At 38.7% G+C, this 25,808-nt stretch overlaps 1 protein-coding gene across 1 annotated transcript in view; it reads left to right on the top strand.

Moving 5' to 3' along the window:
* NCAM2 (neural cell adhesion molecule 2) overlaps positions 1–8,608 on the top strand; it is a 206,491-nt gene extending 197,883 nt beyond the window's left edge. Inside the window, exons 16-18 of the mRNA XM_081199627.1 lie at positions 3,807–4,011; positions 5,638–5,757; positions 7,653–8,608. Coding sequence (XP_081055753.1) covers positions 3,807–4,011; positions 5,638–5,757; positions 7,653–7,764 — 437 coding nt within the window. The 3' untranslated portion in view covers positions 7,765–8,608. The remainder of the gene's footprint in view (positions 1–3,806; positions 4,012–5,637; positions 5,758–7,652) is intronic.
* Positions 8,609–25,808: the final 17,200 nt, after the last annotated feature.

Here is a 25,808-nt window from a genome sequence, read left to right as displayed (position 1 = left end):
GTTGTAATGGATAGCATTACTTAATCAAGTCTTGTTCACCCATTTATGTAGTGGGAGGATTCTGCCTGCCAGACTTGCACACTAGGGATGCACAAATTTAGGGTTTTATCCAACGCTGCCACCCTCATGCAGCAGGCTCCCACTTATGAAATGGAAATTTCTCCTCTTCTCCTTCCCTATCTCCAGCAGCCCCCTTCTTAAGCACCCTCAGAATCTTCTGTAGAGGGTTTGGGGACCTTCTGAAGCAGGGATGGGAGAAGGGGAAGATCTACTGTGCAAGTAGAATGCCACTCATGGACTGTTGGATACAATCAATGCCTTGCAGCTCTCTGCTTATAGAGGATTTATCCTAAGATAGTCTTGTGACTCAGTTCTGTACAAACAATAATCATTTGCACAGAAAGAAAAGCCTAACAGTAATGTTAAGCTCACTGCCTGAAATCCATCAGCATTGCAAGAAAAGATGGTAGGCTTTAGATTTATTGGTGGGCAGAGCTCTGTCTACAAAATTCTCCCACAGGGAGAAGGGGACAAAGCTGTTTTTGCTGATAGTGTGAGATGTGACGTAGTGTTTGTAGGGGGAACTTGGGATTTGGCTGAATTTCCGTTTTAACCCAAGGCAATTCTGAGAGACAGGCTAGAAAGTGGGGGCAGAGAACATACCTAAAGGCCATTTCATTCAGATTTTGAAGTGAAATCCACATAAATTCAGCTCACTTGTATGGAATTTGGGTTCCAAAAACTTAATCATAAATGACCATTCACTCTTCGACAGATTATAAGTTAAAACCAAAGTATTAACACCAGTTGTTTGGCAATGCAGCCATTTGGGCCAGGGAAATGGGATGGGGGAATTAAGGGGCCTCTTCCCATACTATTTCTCAATTTCATTTTTCTCCCTTTTCCAAACTGTATTCGTTTTGCTCCCTCCCCTGGCATTAAAAGGGTCATTGGGCTAGTGGAATAGATTCCAGGTTTGACTAAAATTAAGCCTGAGTCTCAGTTTCACAAAGCTACCTCAAGACAAATATTTGGCACAAATATCTGAAGATTTCAAACATCTCCTTTAAGCTGTGCAGCAGTAAATTACATCAACGAACAATTTATCTATTATACCCAGAGCCGCTGGACACATTAATGTTCACCAACATATGACTATAGCATATGTGAATCTACCATTACAGATCAAGCACCACAGGGTTTAGCTCAGAGCTGCACATCAGCAGCAGGATTCATGGAGTGAGGCAGCCATGTCCATGCTTGTTTACATTAAGCCATGGTTTGGCTTTTTGTAACATGCTTACTAAGCCAAAGGTTGTCCTCTTGCTGCACTGTATTAGTTGCATTTTGTATTGGTTTTAAATTATCACCCTGGGATCATAGCTGATAAAGGGCATTAAAAATAATCAGCTAATAAATAAATTTGTAAGAAAGCTTGGATGAATTTCACCAACTAAAGATAAAATTGACAAATTATTTTCTTTTGAATTAGGAACAGCAGTTCAAACTGGGGTTAGGTTACCCAGTAATCTGAAATGGAACGCAAAAATAGCCAGTCTTTTTAGTGAGACAGTCAGAATCATTAATCAAAATTTGTGACTATTGCCCTTAGACCTTCTGAAATTGCATATAAGCCAGTGAACAGTGTCCTGGTATTGCAAAATTATTCTATATGTTTATAATAGTTCCCAGTCGTTATCTTGGCTGTGGTGCCTCACTGCCCCTATGTTATACATAAAGAAAGAAAGAAAATTGTCCTAATTTCATTAAACTCCTCTAAACTGTCTTATGAGTCATGTAATTAATGACTGAGCCTGGAGGGATAAGAAATAAGTAAAGTGCAGCATTACTGGCCTGATCATTTCCCCTCGATTTCTTGCCTCAATATTTCTTCAGATATTTGGCCTAAGCAGGACCTCCCAAAGCTACTGTGAATTTTTCTATGTGCAGCGTTGTGGGACAATTGTACCATCCTTCAACCAAAGGTGATTCTATGGGATTAAGATGTACAATTCACCAAACAGAACCTATGCAATCATATATTAAAGAGATTATTTATTATTGCTGCTGCTGAAAGAATTGGGGTGTCCAGTAGCCTTTAATCACTAAGTTCCATTTCCCATGTTTTGTGAAATGCAATGTAAGACAAAGCACTAAACGTGCAAACCTTCACATGGCCCAGCTACAGTTGTGAAGAGTTGGTGCTCCACTCCCACTCTTAATTACGGTACTAGTCCTACTTTTTTTCCTTTCTACTTGTGTCAGCATCCTTTTTGGTAGTAACAGATTTGCACTATTTGAAATTTGTTTTAATAGTGCTGCATGTATTGGGGCTCTGGTTTATATAAGGCTTTCAGATCATACTTGCTATTTGATGTCTAGAATATAGCAGTCAACTTTCCAGCTTCAAGTGATTAACAAATAGAACAGAAAAAGATGAGATATAACAAATAGACAAATTTTATTAATGTATATCTGTCAATTCTCTATTCTTCACCACCACTATCCGTGTCCATTCTTACTAAGGGCTGAGTAAAGGCCATATGACAACAGCCCACCCTGGCATTTTTTGACATTCAAGGCCCAGATATATCTTTGAGCACAGATATCAGAGCTATTACTACTGCAGAAAAGAGGGTGGTGCTGTTACAGTTGCTAAGGAGATGTCAGGACTGTAACCAATAGCAAAGCACATGTGAAAAGGTTCCCGTTAAATCCCACATCTCCAGCTGCTGGTGGTCAGTGTACACTAGAGATGGAAAGCTGTGGCCTTCCACATGAAGTTGGATCCCTTTCAGTGTCAGCATGGCCAATGTTCAAGGGTGATAGGTGGTGGAGTCCAGCAACAGGTTCCCCATCCCAGGTGTAGACAGTTGTGAGCTAGATGGACCAATGTTGTGATTCAAGGCAACACAGCTTCCTATGTTCCTAATATGCCAGGTCTTACTAGAGCTGCAAAGGCATGACACAACCAGCCAGTCACATGCAATTATGCAATTCAATATTTTGTTTTGTAGGCTTAGATGATCTCTGTCTACTATAATGCACTTGGATGGGATAGGAAAGTTATGTAAAATAATTTACTTGAATAAAGATTGACAGTGTTGATTTTTGAAATTAATAGTTTTAAAACTACATTTGTATATTTCTTTATTACCTTCAGATAAGGTCCCCTATCCCTCACAAATGATTTTGTCTGCCAAATACCAATTGTATGAACGTGTAGCCTGGATAGACGTTTTCAACCAATTTTTATTCTGCTTCAACTCCAGAGTAAACTTAATGAAGTTCTGTGTGTTTACACTGGAATAAGTACAAAAATATATTTGGAGTTCATCAAGTGTGAACTAATAGCTGCACAATTAACTTTGAAAAGTGTCTATTTGTACTAACCGTAGCATTTAAAAAAGTATTTACATATAACCTTTCTGTTTCGTTCAACAGTGGAATGATGGGATCTGACAAACCATCAATCAAATAATGGATGTTCTAAAAATAACACCCCTTTTGAGCTATAATGTTTGATTATCTCCAAAGTACATGATCAGCCATTGAATTCTGTAGCTAAATTACCTGACAGAACACTCTTCCTAGTTTGCATGTAACTACCACGCTTTAAAGCCAGCAGGCACAATGCATACTGCATTGCAGTAGAAGAAAATTGTTTTGCTAGAAAAGTCTGAAGTACTTTAAGGCCTTTAATGTGCAAAAGTAGGCCTGCCATCAAGACATATAAGCTCTCCCCTTTGTGAATGCATCACAGTAGATTAACCAGATTGCCTTTGTCTATTTTGTTTATTTTCAAGACACACTTTTTAATGGACTTGGACTCGGTGCAGTCATTGGACTGGGTGTAGCTGCCCTTTTATTAATCCTTGTCGTGACTGATGTCAGCTGCTTCTTTGTACGGCAATGTGGATTGCTGATGTGCATCACCAGAAGGATCTGTGGAAAGAAGAGTGGCTCCAGTGGGAAGAGTAAAGAGCTAGAGGAGGGGAAGGCTGCATATCTGTGAGTATTAGTCGCAACATTTAGCCAAAGGACAAGCATATGTGAATTGTGAATCTGTCACGAACTGCCATTCACAGAACAACCTTGGGTCTCCAAGGCTGAGAAAGCTTATTCACTGTGTCATTTAACTACAGCTTCTTTATGGCCTGCTGCACTATTTCAATGGTGTGCCAACAGGTGACTGGCACAAATTGTGTTCTTTAACTCCAGACATGCTGCTCCAGTCCTTGCAGGTCAGTCCAATTGGACTTTCTGTTGGACTTTCTTCACCAACTGAGTTAAAGCAGCAACTGGGGCAATGGAATAATAACTTGCCCGCAATATCTTTGCTTATCTTTTATTTTTAAATAATAATCAAACAGCTGCAAAGCAACCCTTCTCACCACTTCACTCCAGCCAGTATCATACAAAGCATTTGATCAACTTAAATGCAGTTTTCAAAATAATCAATTACCCTATCACATCACTGCATTCGGTGCAGCAGGTAAACTCCCCCCTGCTAATTAGTTAAATTGTTAAGAGACTGCAGGTGTGTTGAATTGGCAAGAGCTCACAGATGTGCTGCCATGCAGGTTATAATTACAAACATACGCCTCTGAGTAGCACCATTGACCACATCAATATTAAGAAAACCCAAGGCTTCTTCCTTAATACATGTGCTTAGGATCGCAGCTGTACAGCCTGCTCCTATGCATTTTTATTGATGGGCCATATTGCCAAGGAAAGGCAGAATTACACATTACACTTTACAATTTTTTAAAATAGTTTTTTTTTAATAGACATTTGTGCTGAGGCTTCAGTGTTGGAAGGGGCTGTAGTTCAGTGGTAGAGAACATGCAAAATATCTAAGCTTTAATCCCTGGAATCTCCAGGAACTGCTTGGAAGGACCATTGTCTAAAAACCCTGGAAACCTGCTTTCAGTCAGTACTGAGACTGAAGACATAACAAATCCCATTCAGCCAAAATTAAGCACATTCATGTTTTGTTGGTGGCTTTCAGTGAGAGAGTTAGGTAGATGCTGATCAGTTTCCCATATTTTTAAGCAATGGGAGTTAAAAGTCCTTATATATAAGCAGCACTCAAAAATGATTTCATTCCCTGCCCCACACATTATATGCTACTTTGATGAAAAGGAAAAGGGTTTTCCAACATAACACATTAATGAAATTGGCAAGTCTATGCAAGCATATCGTGACAGCTCTGAAAATCTTACCATCAGTTTCCATGAGAAAGGCATTAGTTTTTCTTCTTTTATTCAGAAAAGCATATTAATTAATCTAGTTAAGTTGAAACTATAACATGGCTACTATCATTTGTCATGCTGAATAGATCAGATAGTTTGCTAGCCTCAATGTTAGTTTTTGAAAAATCCAATTTGGTACTCTCAAATTATTATTTAGATATAACATTTATTTTTGCATATTAGTTTGAGGTTAAAATGTATGATAATGTATGAGGTAACAATGATGGGTGTAATAAATGTTGAAATATTTTTATCAGTATTAATTATAGTTGCCTTTTGCTTTCCTTCCATGATTCTGAAAGCAGAATACTGACAATTAATAAAATGCAACATATTTTTATCACAAAGGAAGTGAGGCTAAGAATCTTTCAATGTTCTTTAGGAAAGACGGATCAAAAGAGCCGATAGTTGAAATGAGAACAGAGGATGAAAGAATTACCAATCACGAAGATGGAAGTCCAGTAAATGAACCCAATGAAACAACACCATTAACAGAACCAGAGTATGTAGTCCACATTTTAATAACTTCACACCCTGTATATTCAAAAGTGAATGTCCAGCAGATTAATCTCCCAAGACTGGACAAGAGGTATAAGTTCTAAAGCACATTATATACACATATGTGATTTCCTACTGTACCCTGCCCATCCCCATTGCACTCCCCTGATTGGCCTGTAGCACAGGAACCAACTCCTAGGGGTCAAGGGGGTCTTCACCCCCTCCAATAAAATACTTGAGGGGACCACCCCCTAAGTTGATGAGTATTGCCCTTCAAATGATGTGCATGCACCATGTCATTTGATCGATTTATGGAGCAGGGTTTACCTGCCCCACCCTAGTTTACTCAAGTTGGCACCCTGGTGCAGTCCTTCTATAGACGTGTTTCTCTCAAGCCTTGTGTTTCTTCCTATTAATCAACTTACGCTTTAGTTGCAGCAGACTGATGTTCTAATTTTTATAAATTGGGGCTATCAAACAGGAACTCTGTGGTTGACCCTCAGCTCAGTGTTGAGCATCAGAAACTAGCTCAAGCAGGTGCTGTGGTTGCTTGCTGCCTTGACCCCTGCCTCTGGAGCACTGTAATTTTTGACATCAACAGGAAAGTCTCAACTGTAGTCTGCTGCGTTACAGAATCAGCATTCTCTAAGAACAATAGGTAAAGGTACCCCTGCCCATACAGGCCAGCCGTGTCTGACTCTAGGGTTGTGCACCCATCTCACTTAAGAGGCCGGGGGCCAGCGCTGTCCAGAGGCACTTCCGGGTCACGTGGCCAGCGTGACGAAGCTGCTCTGGTGAGCCAGCACCAGCGCAGCACACGGAAACACCGTTTACCTTCCCGCTAGAAAGTGGTACCTATTTATCTACTTGCACTTAAGGGTGCTTTTGAACTGCTAGGTGGGCAGGAGCTGGGACCAAAAGACGGGAGCTCACCCCGCCGCGGGGATTCGAACCGCCGACCATGCGATCAGCAAGCCCTAGGCGCTGAGGTTTTACCCACAGCGCCACCCGCGTCCCCTAAGAACAATAGCTGCTAGCTAAAAAGGTCAGGGTAGCTGCCTTGTGTTGCCTGCTACTAAGAACTGAATGAGCAGAAGGGATGACTCATCGCTGAACCCATGTAAGTGGGTCTGTGACCTAGGTCCAGATCACACTACCATCTCCATAGTGTATAGGCTGTAGGTTGTGCACTAACAGCAACAACTTTCCTCCCAGAACTATGGGGAAAAGTAATCTTAGTGTACCTTACAACATATCATCTCGATGCTCCTTCCATCATATAATACATATTTTCTAGCAACTGCTTGTTCTTGAAGATATTTGTCCCAATCCAAATGTAGCTGGTTAAATGGACAGCCCTTTGAAATCAATCAAATGTAAATGGCAGGTGTGGGAATGCCTGATCTGGTTTGGGACCCCAGAGAGAGGAGGAGAAGCTTTAAATTGTTGCCCCCCCATTCCCAATCTGCATTGGGGGACCCTGCCTGCTAGTAGTAGTATTTCTTAGATTTGTTAATCATTTTTATGGGAATGTCTCCAAGTGATTTACAACAATGTTAAAAACACAACTAAACCTATTTCTACCAGAAGAAAAGCTTCTATTGAGCATGAAAGACAACAACACATGGGCATCAGTAAAATACTTCACAAAATGAAACTTGATGCAATTGTATGAACAATTATTTTTTGGCAGTGTTGCACATTGTTAACAGTGGTGGAAAGTGGTGTGGGGAGGAAGAGACGCATAGGAAACTTAAATATTTGCCACTGCAGCGGTGTAGTGCTCTCAACAAAATCTAAATAAGAGAAAAATGATCTAACCCCGTCCCCCCCCCAAAAAAAAAAAATCACCCATGAATTTACAATGTAATATTTTGGTTTTTCCTTACTTTCTCACAGGAAACTGCCATTAAAGGAAGAAAATGGAAAAGAAGTTTTAAATTCAGATACTATAGAAATCAAAGTTTCTAATGACATCATCCAGTCAAAAGAAGATGATAGCAAAGCATAATACAACAACTACAGCTGTCTAGAGGGGAATAAAAGGCATTTGGATTCAAATAAATCTGTGACCAAAACTTTACAGCTGACCTTAGTTTCTTGGGCAACTTAAGATGGAATAATTCTCAGAAGTAGTTCAAATGACTTCTGTTGACTGTCCGTTTTCACTTTATTTCAATAGTTTTAGTCTGTAGTCCTGGATGACATCAGTCCCGTGGTCTCAGTTTGGCAAATCAGCCAATATAAATATTGTAATTTATTTTATCACTGAAGAAATCTATTTATAAAAATTCAAGAAACCCCCTTAGCCACAGACTGTACACCTGACAGCCGTACCACTTACAATGGAAATTAAACCCTGAGAGGAAGTGCCATATACATTTATATTTGTTTGTACTTGAAAATTTAAAAGATTTTGGTTGCCTTTAAAAGAATATATATATAAACAAATTATATATATATATATAGATATAATATTAGGCTCCATTAGAAATTAGATATATGTGGCTGGCAAAGCTAAATAGTGACTTGACTGCAACTGATCTTTGACACAGAGTAGACAACCTCCTTATGCTGTTAACCCTGCACTTCACACCAGACAATGAAGGGTTTGTAGGTTTGATGTACAGATTTTAACAAAAGTTGTGAACTATTTTGATGAAGACAGCGATCACATCCTATCAAAAGTCCACAGAAATTTCAGTGCTTCAGATACTTTGTATTTATGTTTGGAAGATCATGTGTAAGCTAAAAATGTCGAAACTTATTTTGTTGTGAAAATAAGAATCCTGACTTATGACCATAGCACTCAGCTTCAAAGCAAGTCTTACAACAATAAATACAAGCTCAACTGAGTTGCCTCAATGTATTTATAAAGAAACATAATATGCACATTTCTGCTTTCATTTGTTTACTACAACAATAATCATATTTGTTCTAATATATATTTTAAAAGTTATTCACGTAAACTCAAACCCAAGATCCAAAAAACCTCTCTAGGCTTGGCCACGCCCTGTGTAATTTTCACTTCCACCACCAATTTAATAAACCAACTACACAAAAATAAAAGCAATGGAAAATGTGGGTCTTAGGAGGAAAGTCAAAAGATAGGTGATTAGAAAGATAAGACTGAGGTTGTGTGAGCTGCATTTAAACAATAGAGGGAAATATATCCAAGAAACCAGTTGACTTTTAAAATGCTGTTTCTGTTCTCATAGAATTCTATACAAAATTTTTCCCGGCAATATCTTCCCTAGCTTGGGAATGAACTAAGCAGACAACCTTAAGATGCATTTAAATCCAAATAAAAATAGAATGTTGAGCTGCAGTCTCCAAACCCTAGGCATGCCTTGTACTGGATAGCTGTGATGGCAATAGAACAATTTGTGGACCATACCCTTCAACAGTTAAATTTTGGTTGGCCTCTACAGATGTGTAACTTGCTATTGAAATAAAATAACAAATAAAAACTGCTTTTTTTTTTTGACCCTTGGTAAAATTGCCATCAGCTGCAGTATATTCATTTGGCTCCCAGGTCCCCCTTAAATCGTTGCTGTTAATAAATATATGGAACAGTAGTCCTGCATGGGAGCAAAAGGCTGAATGTGTTATGGGAGGGGTGCAGAGATATGTTGGACAGAGATATAGAAGTGCTACCCCACCTCCATGTCCTGACGATTCTTGCAGCTCCCAGCAAGGGCTCATGGTATGATAGGTCTGCCCTGCTGGGCTCAAGGTTTCCATCCACTAATGGCCTGATAAAGCATTCACCTTCTCTGGCATACACTATTGAAATATATGGAATGGGTATAAATATATATATATATATATATATGATTAGAAATTTTCATAACATGTTTACTGGCTTCCTGTGTCATCATGCTAGAACTGCTAAATATTAATGGTCCTACAGTCTGATAATGTGGTGCCATATGTCAGAGCCAGTTTTTTCTTTATTTGAAGACAAATATAGTTTTTCTAAACTACTTTGAATACTTTTTGCTTTATTTAGACAGTTTATATAGTGTTCATGTTTTACCCAAAAAATAAAATCTCCAGGTGATTGACAACATCTTTGCAACCTATCTTCAAACATCGAATACAAAAATAGCATAATGAAATCAACATGATAGAATTCCACAATTAAGAGTTAAATAGGGAATTCTCTTAAATTTCAGAACAATGCAATACATGTGAAAATCAACTACAAAATGATTGTAGTTAATTTCATATTTAATGCTTTATTTTATAGCACATACCAGTGCTTTAGCTTTCTATCAACTAGAATCCATTGTTCCAACTTCTCCTTTTGAAACATTTGAAATATTGTGGTGTGGAGAGTGCCCCTTTCTAGGATACTCACCCCCTCCCCAAGTTTTCCATCCTTCCCCCAATGGCCATTCATTCCTCAGTCATCAATGAGATAGTATGTAACTTTCTCCTTCCTCCATTAATCCTGCCCTGCCCACCACCTACCTCCTTCTTGGACTGACACTCAGAGAATGAATTTTCTATTAGTATATAGGAATATCTGGTAACTCGAGTGCTAGATCAATAATAATAAACCAATACCACCTTATAGGGTGATGCAAGATTGTAACTGTCCTTCATAAGCAGCTCACAGGTGTGTGTGTGAGGTCTAGTTTCTATCTACAGAAATATACAGCAATAGTCCACAATAAAACAATTACTGAGACAGACAATATGTAATCATATGACAAATCCCACTAAATATTGCCAAGCTTTGAACTGTGTATTAGAAATCAATTATTTGTCTAATGACTGTGAAATAAGTTCATTTAAGTGCCAAACTGTGAGTCATTTTCCCCTGTTGCTTAGCACAGTAAGTAACAGAGCGGGTAGGATGTCACTCTGTTTTAGTCAAGCAAAAAACAACACCCACCTCCAGTCATATATCTATAGATCCCTAGTTTCATTGAATACAGAGCCTCAGACTTGCTTACGTTCTTGCATATGGAAATACACCTGGGCCATCATGTTATTCAGTGGCACCATGAAAATCCCAAACCCACCTAAGACTTGCAAAGTAGCCATTTTGTTTGTATTTGTTCAGTATGTTGCTAAATGTAGTTATGGGTTTTCAGACGTCTCTCTTCAACTTTCCTTTAAGGGAGAGAGAATGAGAGCTCTTTTGAAGAAGATTAAAACAAAACAGACACTGCTATCTCCCACAAAAGCAATGAGAGAAACAAAAGCCCCATTTCAATTATTGCCTTCTTTAACTAAATCATCATAGCAAAGGCTTATTAGAGCAATCTTATCAATAAACAGCCTTCTGTGTTAATATTCCTAACTCTTAACATTTAATTCTGTTCTCTTTTTTTCCCTAAAAAGGTGGGGGGGGGAGGATCTGCAACATACTATCCCTCAATTTTCAGTGGATCATAAAATTATTAGGAGTGTTGCCGAAGCTCGTATTGAATTCACTGCCTCTGCTTGCATTGTCACAATAAATTATTGACCAAGAACTCTTATTGCACCATGCAGTTCAATCATTTCTATGCAGGGAGTGGACATCAGGTCCAAGCATCAGTTAAAATCACTGGCTGCTAGTCTTATAAGAAAAACTTAGTATCTTTGACAAAATTACTGCAATGGTCCCCTGAATCTGTTTAGGAATTCAGTTAGATATGCTTCTTTTTCAGAACCCTCATCAGTAGCCACACGTGAGATGATTCTTTTACATACGATAACTTCATTGCTATGTAATATTACACTCACCAGATAGAGCGACTTCTGGCCACAGAATTTGCAACATTTCCACCATTCATGTATAAATGTAACCTGCATTTAGATTTTGAAGACCTGATCAATTTACTGATGCAGCTGGGAAGCTTCAGAGCTGTCTTTGGGCCAATTACAGTTTGTTAGTTAAAAATTCTCTTTAAAAAGGCATTGTGATTTCCATTCTGCTTGTATTTAAGATTTTCTTGTAGACCTGTCCTGGGTTGTGTGGTGTGGATGGGCACAAAACAATTGAAGTTTATCAATGTGTAGCCCCACTGATTCCACGTGATCGCAGCAGAGCAGTAAAAAGAGAGGTGACCAAAACAGGAAAAGATGGGGGAAAGGATAGGACAGCAACAGGTCCCATGAAGGCAATGCTGAAGTGGTGGTGCAGCCAACAGAGAGCAACAAATAGATGGACAATAACATAAAAACCTATGCTTGTTTTGAATGGAAACTGTAAGGAGACTTGTTCTCAGAAAGAGATCTCAGGCAGAACAATCCTAGGTGGAGGCAGGGAGTAGTCTGTGGAAGACTACCCATCATATCCTAAGCCCTGCCATATTGTGTGTACAAGGCAGAAGGTCAGGGGAATGATTTTTTTTTAAATATTCATTTCCTTCTTCAGGGACATAGGAGGGATTTGGATCTTGCTAATCTAAGACTTCCCCCAGTCCCTCCTGACATGTTCACAGCATACCCCTTTTCACTCTCTACTGCCACTGGAAGTCTGAATGCAGAGGAGCAACAGCAGTGGAGCTTTCTGCCACTGCCATGAGGAGCCTTCAATGGCAGGACTTACCCAACCCATGTAGATTGGGAACCACTGCACCCTGCAGCCACCTGCTACCCTCCCCTGGGGCCTTTGAGTTACTTCCTTAATCATGCAGTTTAATTCAGTTGCCATCATCACAACAGCCTCTGAATGTACATAAGTGGATAATAAAAAAGAGACAGAGCATTTTAAGCCTCCAGATATATAGCCTACTTTGACAAGGATAGTTATCCTGCAAAAAAATGAACATTTAGTAGGTATTTTGGATTCTGTGTACAGTAAAATTAAGACTTAACAGTTTTTGTTCATCAACATTTCTTTTGTTTCAACATTCCATATGGTATCTGCCATCTGATCCACTTACTGTACTGTTGCATTACCTACAACTGGGGTGCGTTTGTTCATCGTTTCAGAATTTTATGTCCCTATGAAATGCTGTATATATATATTCTAAACTGTAAAAAAAAAGATACTGCAATGCTGAAGTTTTGTATTTATGAAAGATATTGAAAGTATGGATTACAGTTATATCAATTATTTGTCACTCTTCACCATTTGTATATTAATAGTAAAGAGACTTTTACTTTAATGAAATGCTTCACTTTCCATTTCTGTCTCTCTGCCAGGAATAAGCTGATTTGGGAGAGCATTTACTTAAAAACCTTCACTATTCCAAATTTTGTTTCCAGAGAAAGTTTTCCAGAAGACATTTTAAAACAAAAATGACATGCTATCAAAAATGAGAAAAATAGTATATTCCTTCTGCACTACAACTTATGATGATGTTTTGGTATAGCACTTATGGGAAAGCCTTCAAGTACACTGCTATTGTCAGTGAGATAGTTTGGATCACAAAAATAATAATAATCAGTCTTTAGTTCTACAAATGCACTGTTGCTAGCATTAAAAATAATTCCACCTAATAACTGCAAGCAGAGCTCCATTGGCAGGTAAGGATGAAGAACCTGTGTTAATTTGCATAGTCAACTAGGTGACTATGCTTAAAAAAAAGGTGTTTGGAATAGTTTCCAAGAGAATAAAATATTTCTTGCATAGACTGAGAAAAGTGTATAAAGAACTGCAGAATCATCTCTTGGAAACAAAGATATAAAAAGCTATTTCAATGAATAGCATGTAATTAAAGGACATTCACAATGGCGTGCATTGGGTCCTTTACTATTATAAGCACTTCCTTAATGGGGTTCTGAGTAGACATGCATCAGGTTGCACCATAAATAAACATTAAATCAGTTATTATTTATCTTGGCTGATACAATCTGTAAAAAATGACGCCATTCTAATACGTAGAATATAAAAATATGGTATGCTTCATATATATGAACATTTGAAAGTCTCAGAAACTCTCCCATATGTTTCTGAGCTTCTGCAGTGTTTGGCATATGCAATATCCTTGACTGATAAATAGATTGACAGTGAACTGTCACAGTCTCTAAATGAAGTTTCACATAACATTTTAAGTATTAATGTTAGATTAATATTCTAGCACAATAAGGAGTTGCATGCGTGTATTTTCACTGATACACTTTCTTCGCTATTTGTTTATTTTATACCAAAGGATGGCATTTCATTACAGTTTTTTCCTGGCACCCTTCTAGCCCCTTTTTGGTGATGATAATGATTATGGCAGGCCTGATAGGGGGCGGGGGGAGGGAGTATTTCAGTGGTCTGCAGCAGTTTAAAAGTTGATCCGCAGGGTGAAAAATTTCAAATCCACTCCTCTAGAATTCCCGGAACCTGAACAATATTGTTTTCTGATCTATGGATGTTAAAGTCTTGGAAACTACTTTTGCAGAGCTCCTGACACCTAAGATTCTGCCACAGCAGTATTGTGAAGCAGAACTGAGACCTAATTTCCAGCAGTTATCTTTCGTCACTACCTTGGTCTGGGAGTTTTGGTGAAAAAGAGAAAAGATCAGCAGTGTTGAGGAACATAATGTGGCTCACTTGCTATTCCTAGGCAGGCCAATTAACTTACAAACTAATTTAGAGCAAACAAACAAACAAAAACTCTATGTACTGGTAGGGAGAGTGCCAAAATAATAATATAGTAACTGGAATAACTGAGTCTCAGTATGCATGTTGGTTTTTGTTTGTTTGTTTTTCTTTTAAGAGGAACAGAATTAGATGAATGAATTTTGAATGGTAAATGTGTTTCATAAAGGGAGCCAATACAGAAAAAGCCCAAAGGTGAAAAAACAGAGATAGAAATACAATTTGACAAGTGACAAAAAAAGAAAGGAGGCCACAAAGAAGAGGACACAGAGAAATCAGAGATTAAAGATAAGCATTTGTCAAAAGAACTGTTCACACCTTCATATTGGGGAAAGAACACCTGGCGTAGCAATGAAAGAGATCACACTCTCTGGGCCCACTTCCAATTTCACACATTTAAATGAATCTATGAACGACAATATCTTCAGCACACATGATTGTTAATAAGAAAACCCAGTGGCCAAAGATAAAGAACACAGATCAAAGGGCCTCGAGGAGAAGCTTGAGGAACCAAAAGGTTTGAGTCAACAAAGGAAAGAGAAACGTTAATGAAAATCCAATAAGTATGATGTGTAAGATGAGAGAACTAAAGGCAGTTTAAATAAAACTAAGGAAGAACAAAACTACACAAAGGCATTACAAAGGATGAGAAGAAAAAAATGACCAACTCTTAAATAATAATAATGCAGAACATTGCTGGTGTTGATGCTTTGACACATTATGACAATTTGTTAAGTAATGGAACATTAACATTTGTCGTTTATATCAAAATATGGAGTTTTGGAGGAGAGATTTGGAACCCTTATTTCATTTCCCTACATTTTATTTTTAATGTATCCAATGCCTTTATACCCCATGTTTTCTCCAGTATTGTACATATCAGGATTCCTGGTGACCTCAAATTCAGGCACTGGTTGCACCCTCACCTGCTTAGATTCAGAAAGTTGCCTCATCTCACACCTTCATATATGCTTCTGTAAAAACTAATTTGGTAAAAAGTTTCATTATTTATTGATCCATGCTTGCCAAAAGGACTTTCGTTGATAGTTATCCCTCACAGCTTGCTTCTCCTCTACATCAAGAGATTGTGTTGTAAGTATTTCACACCTAATAACCAACATTGCAATTTATCTCAGGTTCCATTCTCAAGTTCCTATTTTGTCCTGGGTTCTCCTGAAGAATTCTTGGGCTCTGTGTATGCATGTTCACATCAAGGGAGAATATTTCCTTATTAGAAGGTGTGGAACCAGTGGCGGATGGCAGGCATTGTGAGATTGGTAGTGCAACCCCACTTCCTTCCACACAGTAGCCCTATGCATGGGGGATAACATCTGAATAGGCCTATAATGTGTTATTATGAAGCTATTAGCTTTCATACATAATCATGCTGCTATTTTACATTAAACCATGGTTACACATTAAACTGTGGTTTAATGTGATGTGGGAACCAGGCCACAATCGTATTTAAAAGGAAAAATCCACTGGAGTGGAAATAATTTAGGCAGAATTTGCAGTGTTGGAAAAATTGAAAGTAAATTGGAGCAATTTAGTAAAAGCACTCTTGATATCGCCTTAGTTTTACTTAGTTTTTCCTTGCATGTGAATGTGTGCCATATTGTGTGAATTTTCATTTTAAACCTGCTTTCCCCCTCATAGGAATGACAATAAATACATTTTTTGTATTTATGTGTATGGGCTCAGTGTTAATATGTGCTTAGGTTGCATAGTGGTTTGCAATTACACAGGATTTAATAGCGACCATGTCACTGAATTACATGAAATGTATTTTCCTGGTTAATGTGTTGCAAGACATAAAAATGCATCTTCTGTTTCATCATTTATCCAGCCAGAAAACCCATACTTGCATATGAATAAACACAGATGTGCCATAATTAGAAAATAATAATATCCTAGAAACAAATGCTGTTCATCAGAATATTTTGCCTACTTGAAGATCTTTGCCAACAAACTTAAAATGTATCTCTGTGGATTCAAAGAGAACAAAACCAATACCTAATGATTATATGATAATTCAGCTTGTGTACCCCCCATAAATGCAAAGGAATGAGTATTATTTTACAGGCCTAATAGAGGCAGCTCTATTATTCTTAATGTTATTTATGATTTGTAGTTATAGTCCACCCTTCAGTGAGTCGTCTCAGGTTGATTTACAAAGATCAGACTTAAAAACATGTACAAATCACCATTAAAATCAGAGTTATGTGATTTAAGTTGCTTAAATCTCTTCCAACAATAGAGAATTGTTCTTAGAGGCATATGACTAAGCTAAGTAAATTTGTATCCCTGCCTTACTTGTCTAAAGGTTAAGAAAGTACTTGATTGTTTTGAATTATGTATCTCGCTTTTTCTGAGCAACCATCAGAATATGGCATAAGTTTTCATTGTACCTCTTGGTGATGTACCACAGTGGAACCACCAAGATAACGATAAAGACCTTGACTTGTATTCATGTTAGCTCTATTCAGAGTAACCCCATTAAAATTAATGAACATAAGTCAGGCTGCATTTAGACAGCATTTTTTCCCACCATCATGTTTATAGCACAAATACAATCCAAAAAATACTTTTAAAATATACAGTCAACATTAATGACAGGCGCACGACCACAATGAAATGTTTTGCATATCACTCTCAGGAGAGTTGATAAATTGAATGAATATATACATATGTGCATACATAACATATAACCCCAATATTATTTGGAGTAAATTGGATAGAGCTGAGTGCATTGAGTCTGTAGCATACATTGGCCCATTCAGACCTGATATGCATGAAAACAGTTCAGTGTAGATGGAGATGGACACCCAGATGAAGATTCTGGTGTCCATCTCATCCAGGCTTCAGTGAACTGGTTTTTGGAAGGTTGCACATTCCTATCCAGGGCTGCCAGTTGTGTATGGGAGCTGCATCAAGATCTGCATCTAAACTCTGCTGCCATTATTTTATCATTTCCTATTTCTTTCTAAAAAATAAACAAGTGTAGTAGTCAATTTTAATTATACACATAATAATAAATTGGTTTTTCTGCATCTTGGGTGGCTGTTGCTTTTAGAAAATCCACACATGGAAGTGGTATGGGATTTTGGACTTTCATAGAAATCGAAAAAAGGCCTTCTGAGGTGTTTAAAATGTTGCATGTACATATCAAAGCTGAAACATGAAAAAGAAGTGAAATGCCATCTGTTCTTAGAGTGAGACTGGGTGACTAAACAGCAATGAATAATTCATCTGGTGAATGTTCTCCCTGTTTTATGATTGAGTGCTTAGAATACGGAAACCTACAGCAAATTGCTTCTGAAAATAATTCTTGGCTTGTAGCTTGCTCACAAATAATGTGACAAGTATTGCAAGCATTGGACATTCAAGATCAGTGCTTAAGAAGTTAATATGGTTAACATTTCACATCATCTGCATGTATCTGTTGAACATCTGAGTTTGGGACTCTACTCAAATGAAGTACAGTGGTACCTCGGGTTAAGTACTTAATTCGTTCCGGAGGTCCGTACTTAACCTGAAACTGTTCTTAACCTGAAGCTCCACTTTAGCTAATGGGGACTCCTGCCGCCGCCACACCGCTGGAGCACGATTTCTGTTCTCATCCTGAAGCAAAGTTCTTAACCTGAAGCACTATTTCTGGGTTAGCGGAGTCTGTAACCTGAAGCGTCTGTAACCTGAGGTACCACTGTATGTGTGAAGCTGGTCCAAATGTGAAGAAAAGCCTGGAAGAAGGAAGGAGGCTAGATACAGGATTTCCAACTAATTCATGATGTGACAGGAGAGAATAATAATGCCATTTACCTCTCCTAACTTGCCTGAGAATTTAGGGTAAATTATTAATTGTTGCCACCTCCCACAAAATAGGGAATTAAATCGCTCGCCTCTTGACATAGAAATGTTTGGATAGGTGACCAATTCCCAACAGGTGAGAGCAAGGGAGATTTGTCTTGCAACAGCATCTTTCTTCAGTGGTAACAAACATTTTGGTTGTATCCAGCAAGGTCATTGCACAAGCAGTAGAATTTCTGATTGTGTAGTGGAACTTCCCAGCCCTTTCGCCCCAAATCTACTCACCACAATGCATCATAGCAGGTTTGGGAAAGGTACAGAAAATGTGCAGGGAGAAGTTCCATAAGAAGTCCTATTGCTCTCACAATGACTTAGTTAGATTCATCCCTTTATGTGGCCTATGTAAATGTTTGCAACCTGTCTCTAACTGCCAAGAAGAGAGTGTCTTTCAATAAAAGCCAGGGCTTTTTTACAGTCAAAACTCACGGAAACTCTGTTGCAGCTCCTCTCAGGTGGGCACCATTGCCATTATAAGGGAACAAGGGAGGCGTCCATGGTGAGTAATGGCACCGCTTTTTCTATAAAAATAGACCGAATAATAACTTCTTTGTGTGTGTTAATGCAGTTATTTATTTATTTTCACTTTCAGAATTTGCATTCTGCACTGTCACAGCACAATGGTTCCTTCAGGGAACCATGCATTGAAAACATTGTCAGCAGTAACAACAACAAGACAGAAGTACTGTTTTGGGGGGACAGGGGGTGGGCGGGGGTGGGGGATTCCCTGGTCCTGAATGGGGTAAATGTGCCCCTGAAGGACCAGGGGCGCAGCCTGGGAGTCATTTTGGACTCACAGCTGTCCATGGAGGCGCAGGTTAATTCTGTGTCCAGGGCAGCTGTCTACCAGCTCCACCTGGTACACAGGCTGAGACCCTACCTGCCCGCAGACTGTCTCGCCAGAATGGTGCATGCTCTAGTTATCTCTCGCTTGGACTACTGCAATGCGCTCTATGTGCGGCTACCTTTGAAGGTGACCCGGAAACTGCAATTAACCCAGAATGCGGCAGCTAGACTGGTGACTGGAAGGGACCGCCAGGACCACATAACACCAGTCCTGAGAGATCTGCATTGGCTCCCAGTACGTTTCCGAGCACAATTCAAAGTGTTGGTGCTGACCTTTAAATCCCTAAACGGCCTCGGTCCTGTATACCTGAAGGAGCATCTCCACCCCCATCGTTCAGCCCAGACACTGAGATCCAGCACCAAGGGCCTTCTGACGGTTCCCTCATTGTGAGAAGTGAGGTTACAGGGAACCAGACAGAGGGCCTTCTCAGTAGAGGTGCCCACCCTGTGGAACACCCTCCCTTCAGATGTGAAGGAAATAAGCAGATATCCTATCTTTAAAAGACATCTGAAGGCAGCCCTGTTTAGGGAAAATTTTAATATTTAATGCTGTATTGTTTTTAACACTTGATTGGGAGCAGCCCAGAGTGGCTGGGGAAACTCAGCCAGATGGGTGGAGTATAAATAATAAATTATTATTATAACAAGAACAGAAGAAAAACCTGGAAGCCTGAAAGCACAGAATTAAACACAGTACTCCCATCTGTTTCAGATGTTTTAAAGCCTGGGATCAAACCTATCTATTCTTAAGGAAATCAGCCCTGAGTGCTCACTGGAAGGACAGATCCTGAAGCTGAGGCTCCAATACTTTGAAAAGACCCTGATGTTGGGAAAGATGGAGGGCACAAGGAGAAGGGGACAACAGAGGATGAGATGGTTGGACAGTGTTCTCAAAGCTACCAGCATGAGTTTGACCAAACTGCGGGAGGCAGTGGAAGTCAGAGTGCCTGGCGTGCTCTGGTCCATGGGGTCACGAAGAGTCGAACATGACTAAACGACTAAACAACAACAAAACAACAAAGCCTGGGAAAATAAATGACATGAATATAGGTATTGCATGAGTCTCCCTTGGGAAAACATTTCAGAGGTGTGAGCCCATGAGACTTTGTACAAATTTCAGAAACAGACCACGTGCAGTTCCCATAGTATATGCAAGATGAGATCCTGCCACCCAGACCCATTTAGTAAAATTGATTACATTAGGGATGGAGGAGATATTAGTTAAATTCACATTTTTATTTGAACCCACCCAATTCACTCTTTCAGAGCAGGGCTGTCTTTTGAAACTATCATTATCCAAATTTTGTGATTAAGTTTTTCAGCCAAAATATGCATACCAAGAAGCATATCTTAATATAAGAGTACAGCACAAAATGTACAAAAAAGCATTATATTATAGAAAATGGCTGCCAAAATAAAGATATAAGATGAAATGCAGACACACACAAAAAATAAATGCATTGATTTCCATAAGAACTTTCCCCCCACAAAAAAATTCAGATTAGAAAAATTAGAAATTGGGAGATACTAAAATTGGGAGATTCATCCACCTCTACATTAAATGCTTACAGGAATGTTGTAGGAAAATGTACGCTTATTCTAGGTACAAATGTAGAAGCAGTCATTTAAAACTTTCAGATGAACTTTTACAGGATCCTATCTTTACATTACTTCATTTTCTTTCTGAAGCTAAACGACACAAACACTGGCCCTTATGAAGAGAGCTATGTTTTTACAACTCTTGCTGTTCTTGTTTTCTTTGTGTGCTGTGAAATCCAATATTGCTTTCCCAATTATGACAATGAAAGAACAGATGAGCTACCATAGGCTTTGCCCCTTCAAGCCTTTAGCAAACAAGGTGTTCAATGATCCAAGCAGATGTTGCTGATTTGAGCCCTTTTCACTGGTTACCACAGGAGCAAATGCTGCACGAACGATCAAGATCTGGACCGGAGCCCATCCACACCAGGAACAATGTGTTGACATGGCTAGCAGCACTCGGAATCTAGCCATCATTCCCAACAGCTTAATTTCCTGATCAGCCAGCCTGATCATCTGCTCCTTCTAAATAGAATGTCTTGTTGTTTTCTCTCTCCTGGGTCACTGCACTCCACTCAGCATATTATTTATTTATATTTTAATCCACATTTCCCTCTGTCCATCCGTATGTTAGCAATTGTCCCTGAGACAGCTCTGAATCCCAGACACATCTGTTGTTTGAGATTTGCCAAAAATTCTCCTGATGTTCTTCTCTCATTCTGCCTTCCTTCTCCCATAAGGCAGGCAGGCAGACTGCCTGCCTGCCTTATTTCCTTAGTTCATGTAGTAATAGTGTGGATTGACTGCTTTGATCCGTGGAGTTTCCAAATTTGCTTTTCTGTCCTTTGGAACTTGCCAGCTGAAAAATTGTGCACCCTGTTAAGCCACTTAAATTACATTGACTACAGTAAGATTTAAGCAGTCTATGTGCTACATTACAGTCTAAGGTTGCAATCCAATGCATTCTTACCTGAAAATAACCCTTATTTAAATCACAGGACCGTCTTTTTTCTTTTCTTTTTAAAAAAGGTATTAAAGTTAGGGTGTCATGTTATTCATTCTCTAGTGAAAAGGTTGAGGGAGTGGAATGTCAAAACGGTGAATGTAAATGCCTTCAAAAATCTATCCCAAAGCTAATTCTTTTCAGATAGAATATATTCATCTAAAAGTGATACATTCCTTGCCTTGAGCTTTCCATGTGAAATAATCTCAGGGGATTGTAGTTACCTTTCATAACAGTCACAGTATTCTTCATTTGTTTAAATATACAGCTTGCTCCATTGCAAAGCCTTAAGATAATTAGGTAGCCATAATTCTTAGCACACATATGAACACAACTGCATGAAATACATAAATATAACAGCTAGGCATTGCCAGTCAAGTACTGATTATACAGTGTTCTACAATGTGTGATAAGGCTCTGCATGCAGAGGCAGCTTCTGCTTCAGAAACATGCATTTTGACACATGGCACTTGATGGCTGGGAATTTTTTACATTAATTGCCCCAGGTGATCCTTTGGAAAGCAAAATTTGAGTGGAGATTGATTTGGTTTACCTGGTGCCAATACTTACAATTAGCCAGAATCTATATTCTCAAGATTATGCCAATGGTTACTATATCATCTTTCCTAGTCTGTCTGTTCTGGAACTGGTTTAAACATTTTCATTGTTCTATCTTTTGTATGCTTCTCTGCCCTGGTCTCCTTCTGGAGAAAGGACGGAGAGGGAGAGGGCTATAAATTTTAATAAATAATCGTATGATAAGCAGAGTTGGAACAGTATCAGTACTACTATATAAGCAAACCTCTTTGGAGAGGAAAATACCACATTGTAATAACAACAACAATAAAGATGAAGAAAGCATTTAATATAGTGTCTGGTGTTTGGCAAATTGTGTTGATATAGCAGAGTAAATGAATTAATGACTTTGAATTGATTTTTTTTCCTCTGAAGGAAATGTAAGCGATCCTGACTTTCAATGAGTTATTTATAACTGAGGAACAAACAAATGTGTTTTATGGATCTCAAAGCTTGATTGTGGTTTTTGGATGAGGTCTGTTTCTCAATCAGCTATTATCCCCTAAGTGTGGAGATGTCTGGTTTTGGCAGGGGGGCGGGTGGAATCTATAAAGTTATCCAGCTTTAAGAGCATCCTTATTATTTTACAGTTTGCATATTGCACTAAGTCTTTTTGTTAACTCAGGGCGATGAATGAACATCAAGCATCTTTAATACATCTTGGAAGCACAGGTTGTCTTACAAAAGAGGCTGCTTCTGCCGAATCGAAGAAATTTCACTAAAGACATGGTGGTGTTTAAAATCTAATTATATGAAATTGAATCATTCAAGATATCACAGAAAGGATGAAGAAGACATTTCTAATTTCCAGAACGATATACCCCCAGAGAAGATAGTAAAAATAAAGCAATTATAAAAGGCTGGGAAAATAAATTAGGCCTTATCTAAGATGGGCATGTTTGAAAAGGGCAAAAGAGAAGCTAAAATAGATTATTGGTTCATATAAAATGGACTGATCCCTCCAATTACTAGTTTGTATTCAATAAAATTATTCTCAATGCCTCCTCTCACCCATTCTTGACAAGGTAGTTGTAACTTTTAAACAATACACATTCATGTAAAGGTGAGCATTCTAAGAAGTTCTTAGATGTCTATCCTTGAAACAATAAGACTTAGGGCTAAATCTTAATTTCACACACTGTATATGCTAATAGGGTCTGAACTGGCAGTGACTGACCAGGAACATGGCTTTGACATCATAGAGCAGGCTTCCATAACCTCGGCCCACCAGATGTTTTGAGACTACAATTCCCAGCATCCCTGACCACTGGTCCTGCTAGCTAGGGATCATGGGAGTTGTAGCCCAAAAACATCTGGAGGGCCAAGGTTGAGGAAGCCTGTCATAGAGGATAGCTAGACCCAGTGTGTGGCAGCTGTGTAAAGGGTGAATTCAGTACTTGGGATCATTAAGAAAGGAACTGAAAACAAAGCTACGAACATCCTAAAAAAAAAAGTCAAACAAATGCAGCTTATAGCCAAAAACTACTGTTATCATAGTGCCATTTATATAAATCTTTGGTGTGAACATTTGGAATGCTGCATATAGTTCAGCTCACCTCATCTTAAAAAGTATATTGTAGAGTTGGGAAAGGTTCAGAAAAGGGCAAAGAAAATCATGAAGGGATTGGAGAAAACCCCCTGTGAGGAAAGCTTTCAGCATTAGGGCGTTTTAGTGTAGGGGAAAGGCAAGTCAAGAAGCTTTTAAAGAAGGGGCAGCTAGCTTCCTTTTCAAGGACCTGATGAAACAATATTTCCCTACCCAAATTATAGCAGCAGGTGCTAAATGAAGAATAAAAAAATAGAGCGTGGGGATTGGTAGTGCCCCTTCATGGGCATCAGTTTGATAATCTGGTGAGCAGAGAGGGGCTATAACCTTTTCCTCGGCTGACCTGCACAGATTAGCTGAGGGGCCTATGTGCCTATTTGCGAATGCAGAAGTGTACAAATGACATACTGGCCCTCAAAATTGGCCAAGAGTGAATGTGGTTCACCGTGAATAGTAGTAGAGAACATATGGATGACCGCATACAAAATACAAATTCTTCTTTGGGTCTCATATGTGATAGAGATTATTACTCCTCTTGCTGATAAACCTGGAGTCATTTCAACCTAAGCATTCTAATATCTTGGCTTTTTAACATTTGCAAATGACACAGCTCCCTCCCTTCCACCCTTTTCACCCTGCAGTAATGAAACTGCACAAGGTAATTAAAATTTTAAATTCAAATGAAACATTGAGCTGATTAACCTAATTTTAAGCCTATTATTGTTGGCAAGTGTGGTCCAACAAAACTCTTTTTTTTTAATGCATTACGTGCTAGATCCTAGTGGCATGTCAGTTAATATATTTTCCAGAAGATAGGTAAAACCTTTTGCAGCAGCAGGAAAATATAAAGGCATCATGCTGTGATCAATCCAAACACATCTCTCACCTTTAGTTCTGAGCTCTGGAAAAAATAGCACTCTAAGTTGAGAACAACATTTCTCGCTGTGGATAACTGAACATGTATTTTGGTGCCATCATCTCCGATTGGAAAGGGCACTAGAGTACTTGCTGGTGTTGTCCTGAGCACACAAGGGATCATACTGAAGATTGAAGCATGCACTCAAGCCTTCCCCTGTTGTTTACTTAGCTGCAGTCTCCTCTCAAACCTTTATATGTTAAGCATGAAAGTTGAAGAGGGGCTCCCTGTCATTTTCACTGGATGCAATTATATGCATCTGATTGGGAATCTGACCTTTCAGGATTCCTAGTCTTGAAGAAGATTTTCAGTGCTTACAGTTGAATATGCATAGATTCAATGTACAAAACTCTGAGAGGCTTCTGCAGGTATGGAGACCCCTGGGCACAGGGTTTGCTACATATTTGTATCCCTCCTGTATTCAGATAAATATCTGCCAGGGACCGATAAATACACAGCTATTCTGTTCTGCAGCCTGCCTGCCCCTTCCTTCCTTCCTTCCTTCCTTCCTTCCTTCCTTCCTTCCTTCCTTCCTTCCTTGGCACATTTATTTAATATTAATACAAACCATAACAGTGGAAATGTTTTGTTTGAAATGTATTCATCCACAGCTTTTCCAGCCAGTTAGATATCTCCATTCTGCAATGAAACCTAAATGCCACTTCGCAACCACCTTCCCCTTTACCTAGGGCTGTTCAATGATGTTTACAATTTTGTTAGTCCATTTGCTTTTCTTATTAAAGACCTCACTCTTTTTGTGACATAAAAGGCTCATTTGTTTCAGCATTTGTCTGTATGTGTTTTCTTATGCCAAGGGTCTAACACAGAATGTAAATCTATCTGCATGAAATTTCAAGTCCTCTAACATATATAGAAAGCACATCTCCCCCTTGACATACTACCAGTGTACAACTTTCCCTGCTATATGTTGAATAATTCTCATTAGAAAGGCGCAGCAGTAGACCCAGCTACACATATCATTCCTTTTTTTCAACCACAACATTTTTAACATTTAAAAAAACTGAAAAAGGCAATGAAAAGCAGAAGGCTTTTTATTATTTAAAAAGTGTATATATGAAAAATCTGTAAACTGGCCTCTTGCTACTGTAAATAAAAATCCTGTTGTTAAAAAAACACACATCATGACACTAATATTGAAGGCATAATAAGGTCAATTCTATTAAAATATTAAATATATGTTATATTCTAAGACAGCAATGCTGTGCATA

The sequence above is a fragment of the Podarcis bocagei genome, assembly GCF_964188305.1.
Source record: "Podarcis bocagei genome assembly, chromosome: 6".
In the NCBI taxonomy this organism is placed as follows: Eukaryota; Metazoa; Chordata; class Lepidosauria; order Squamata; family Lacertidae; genus Podarcis; species Podarcis bocagei.
The sequence above is the reverse complement of the archived record's forward strand: the minus strand, read 5'-3'. Positions and strand labels throughout refer to the sequence as shown.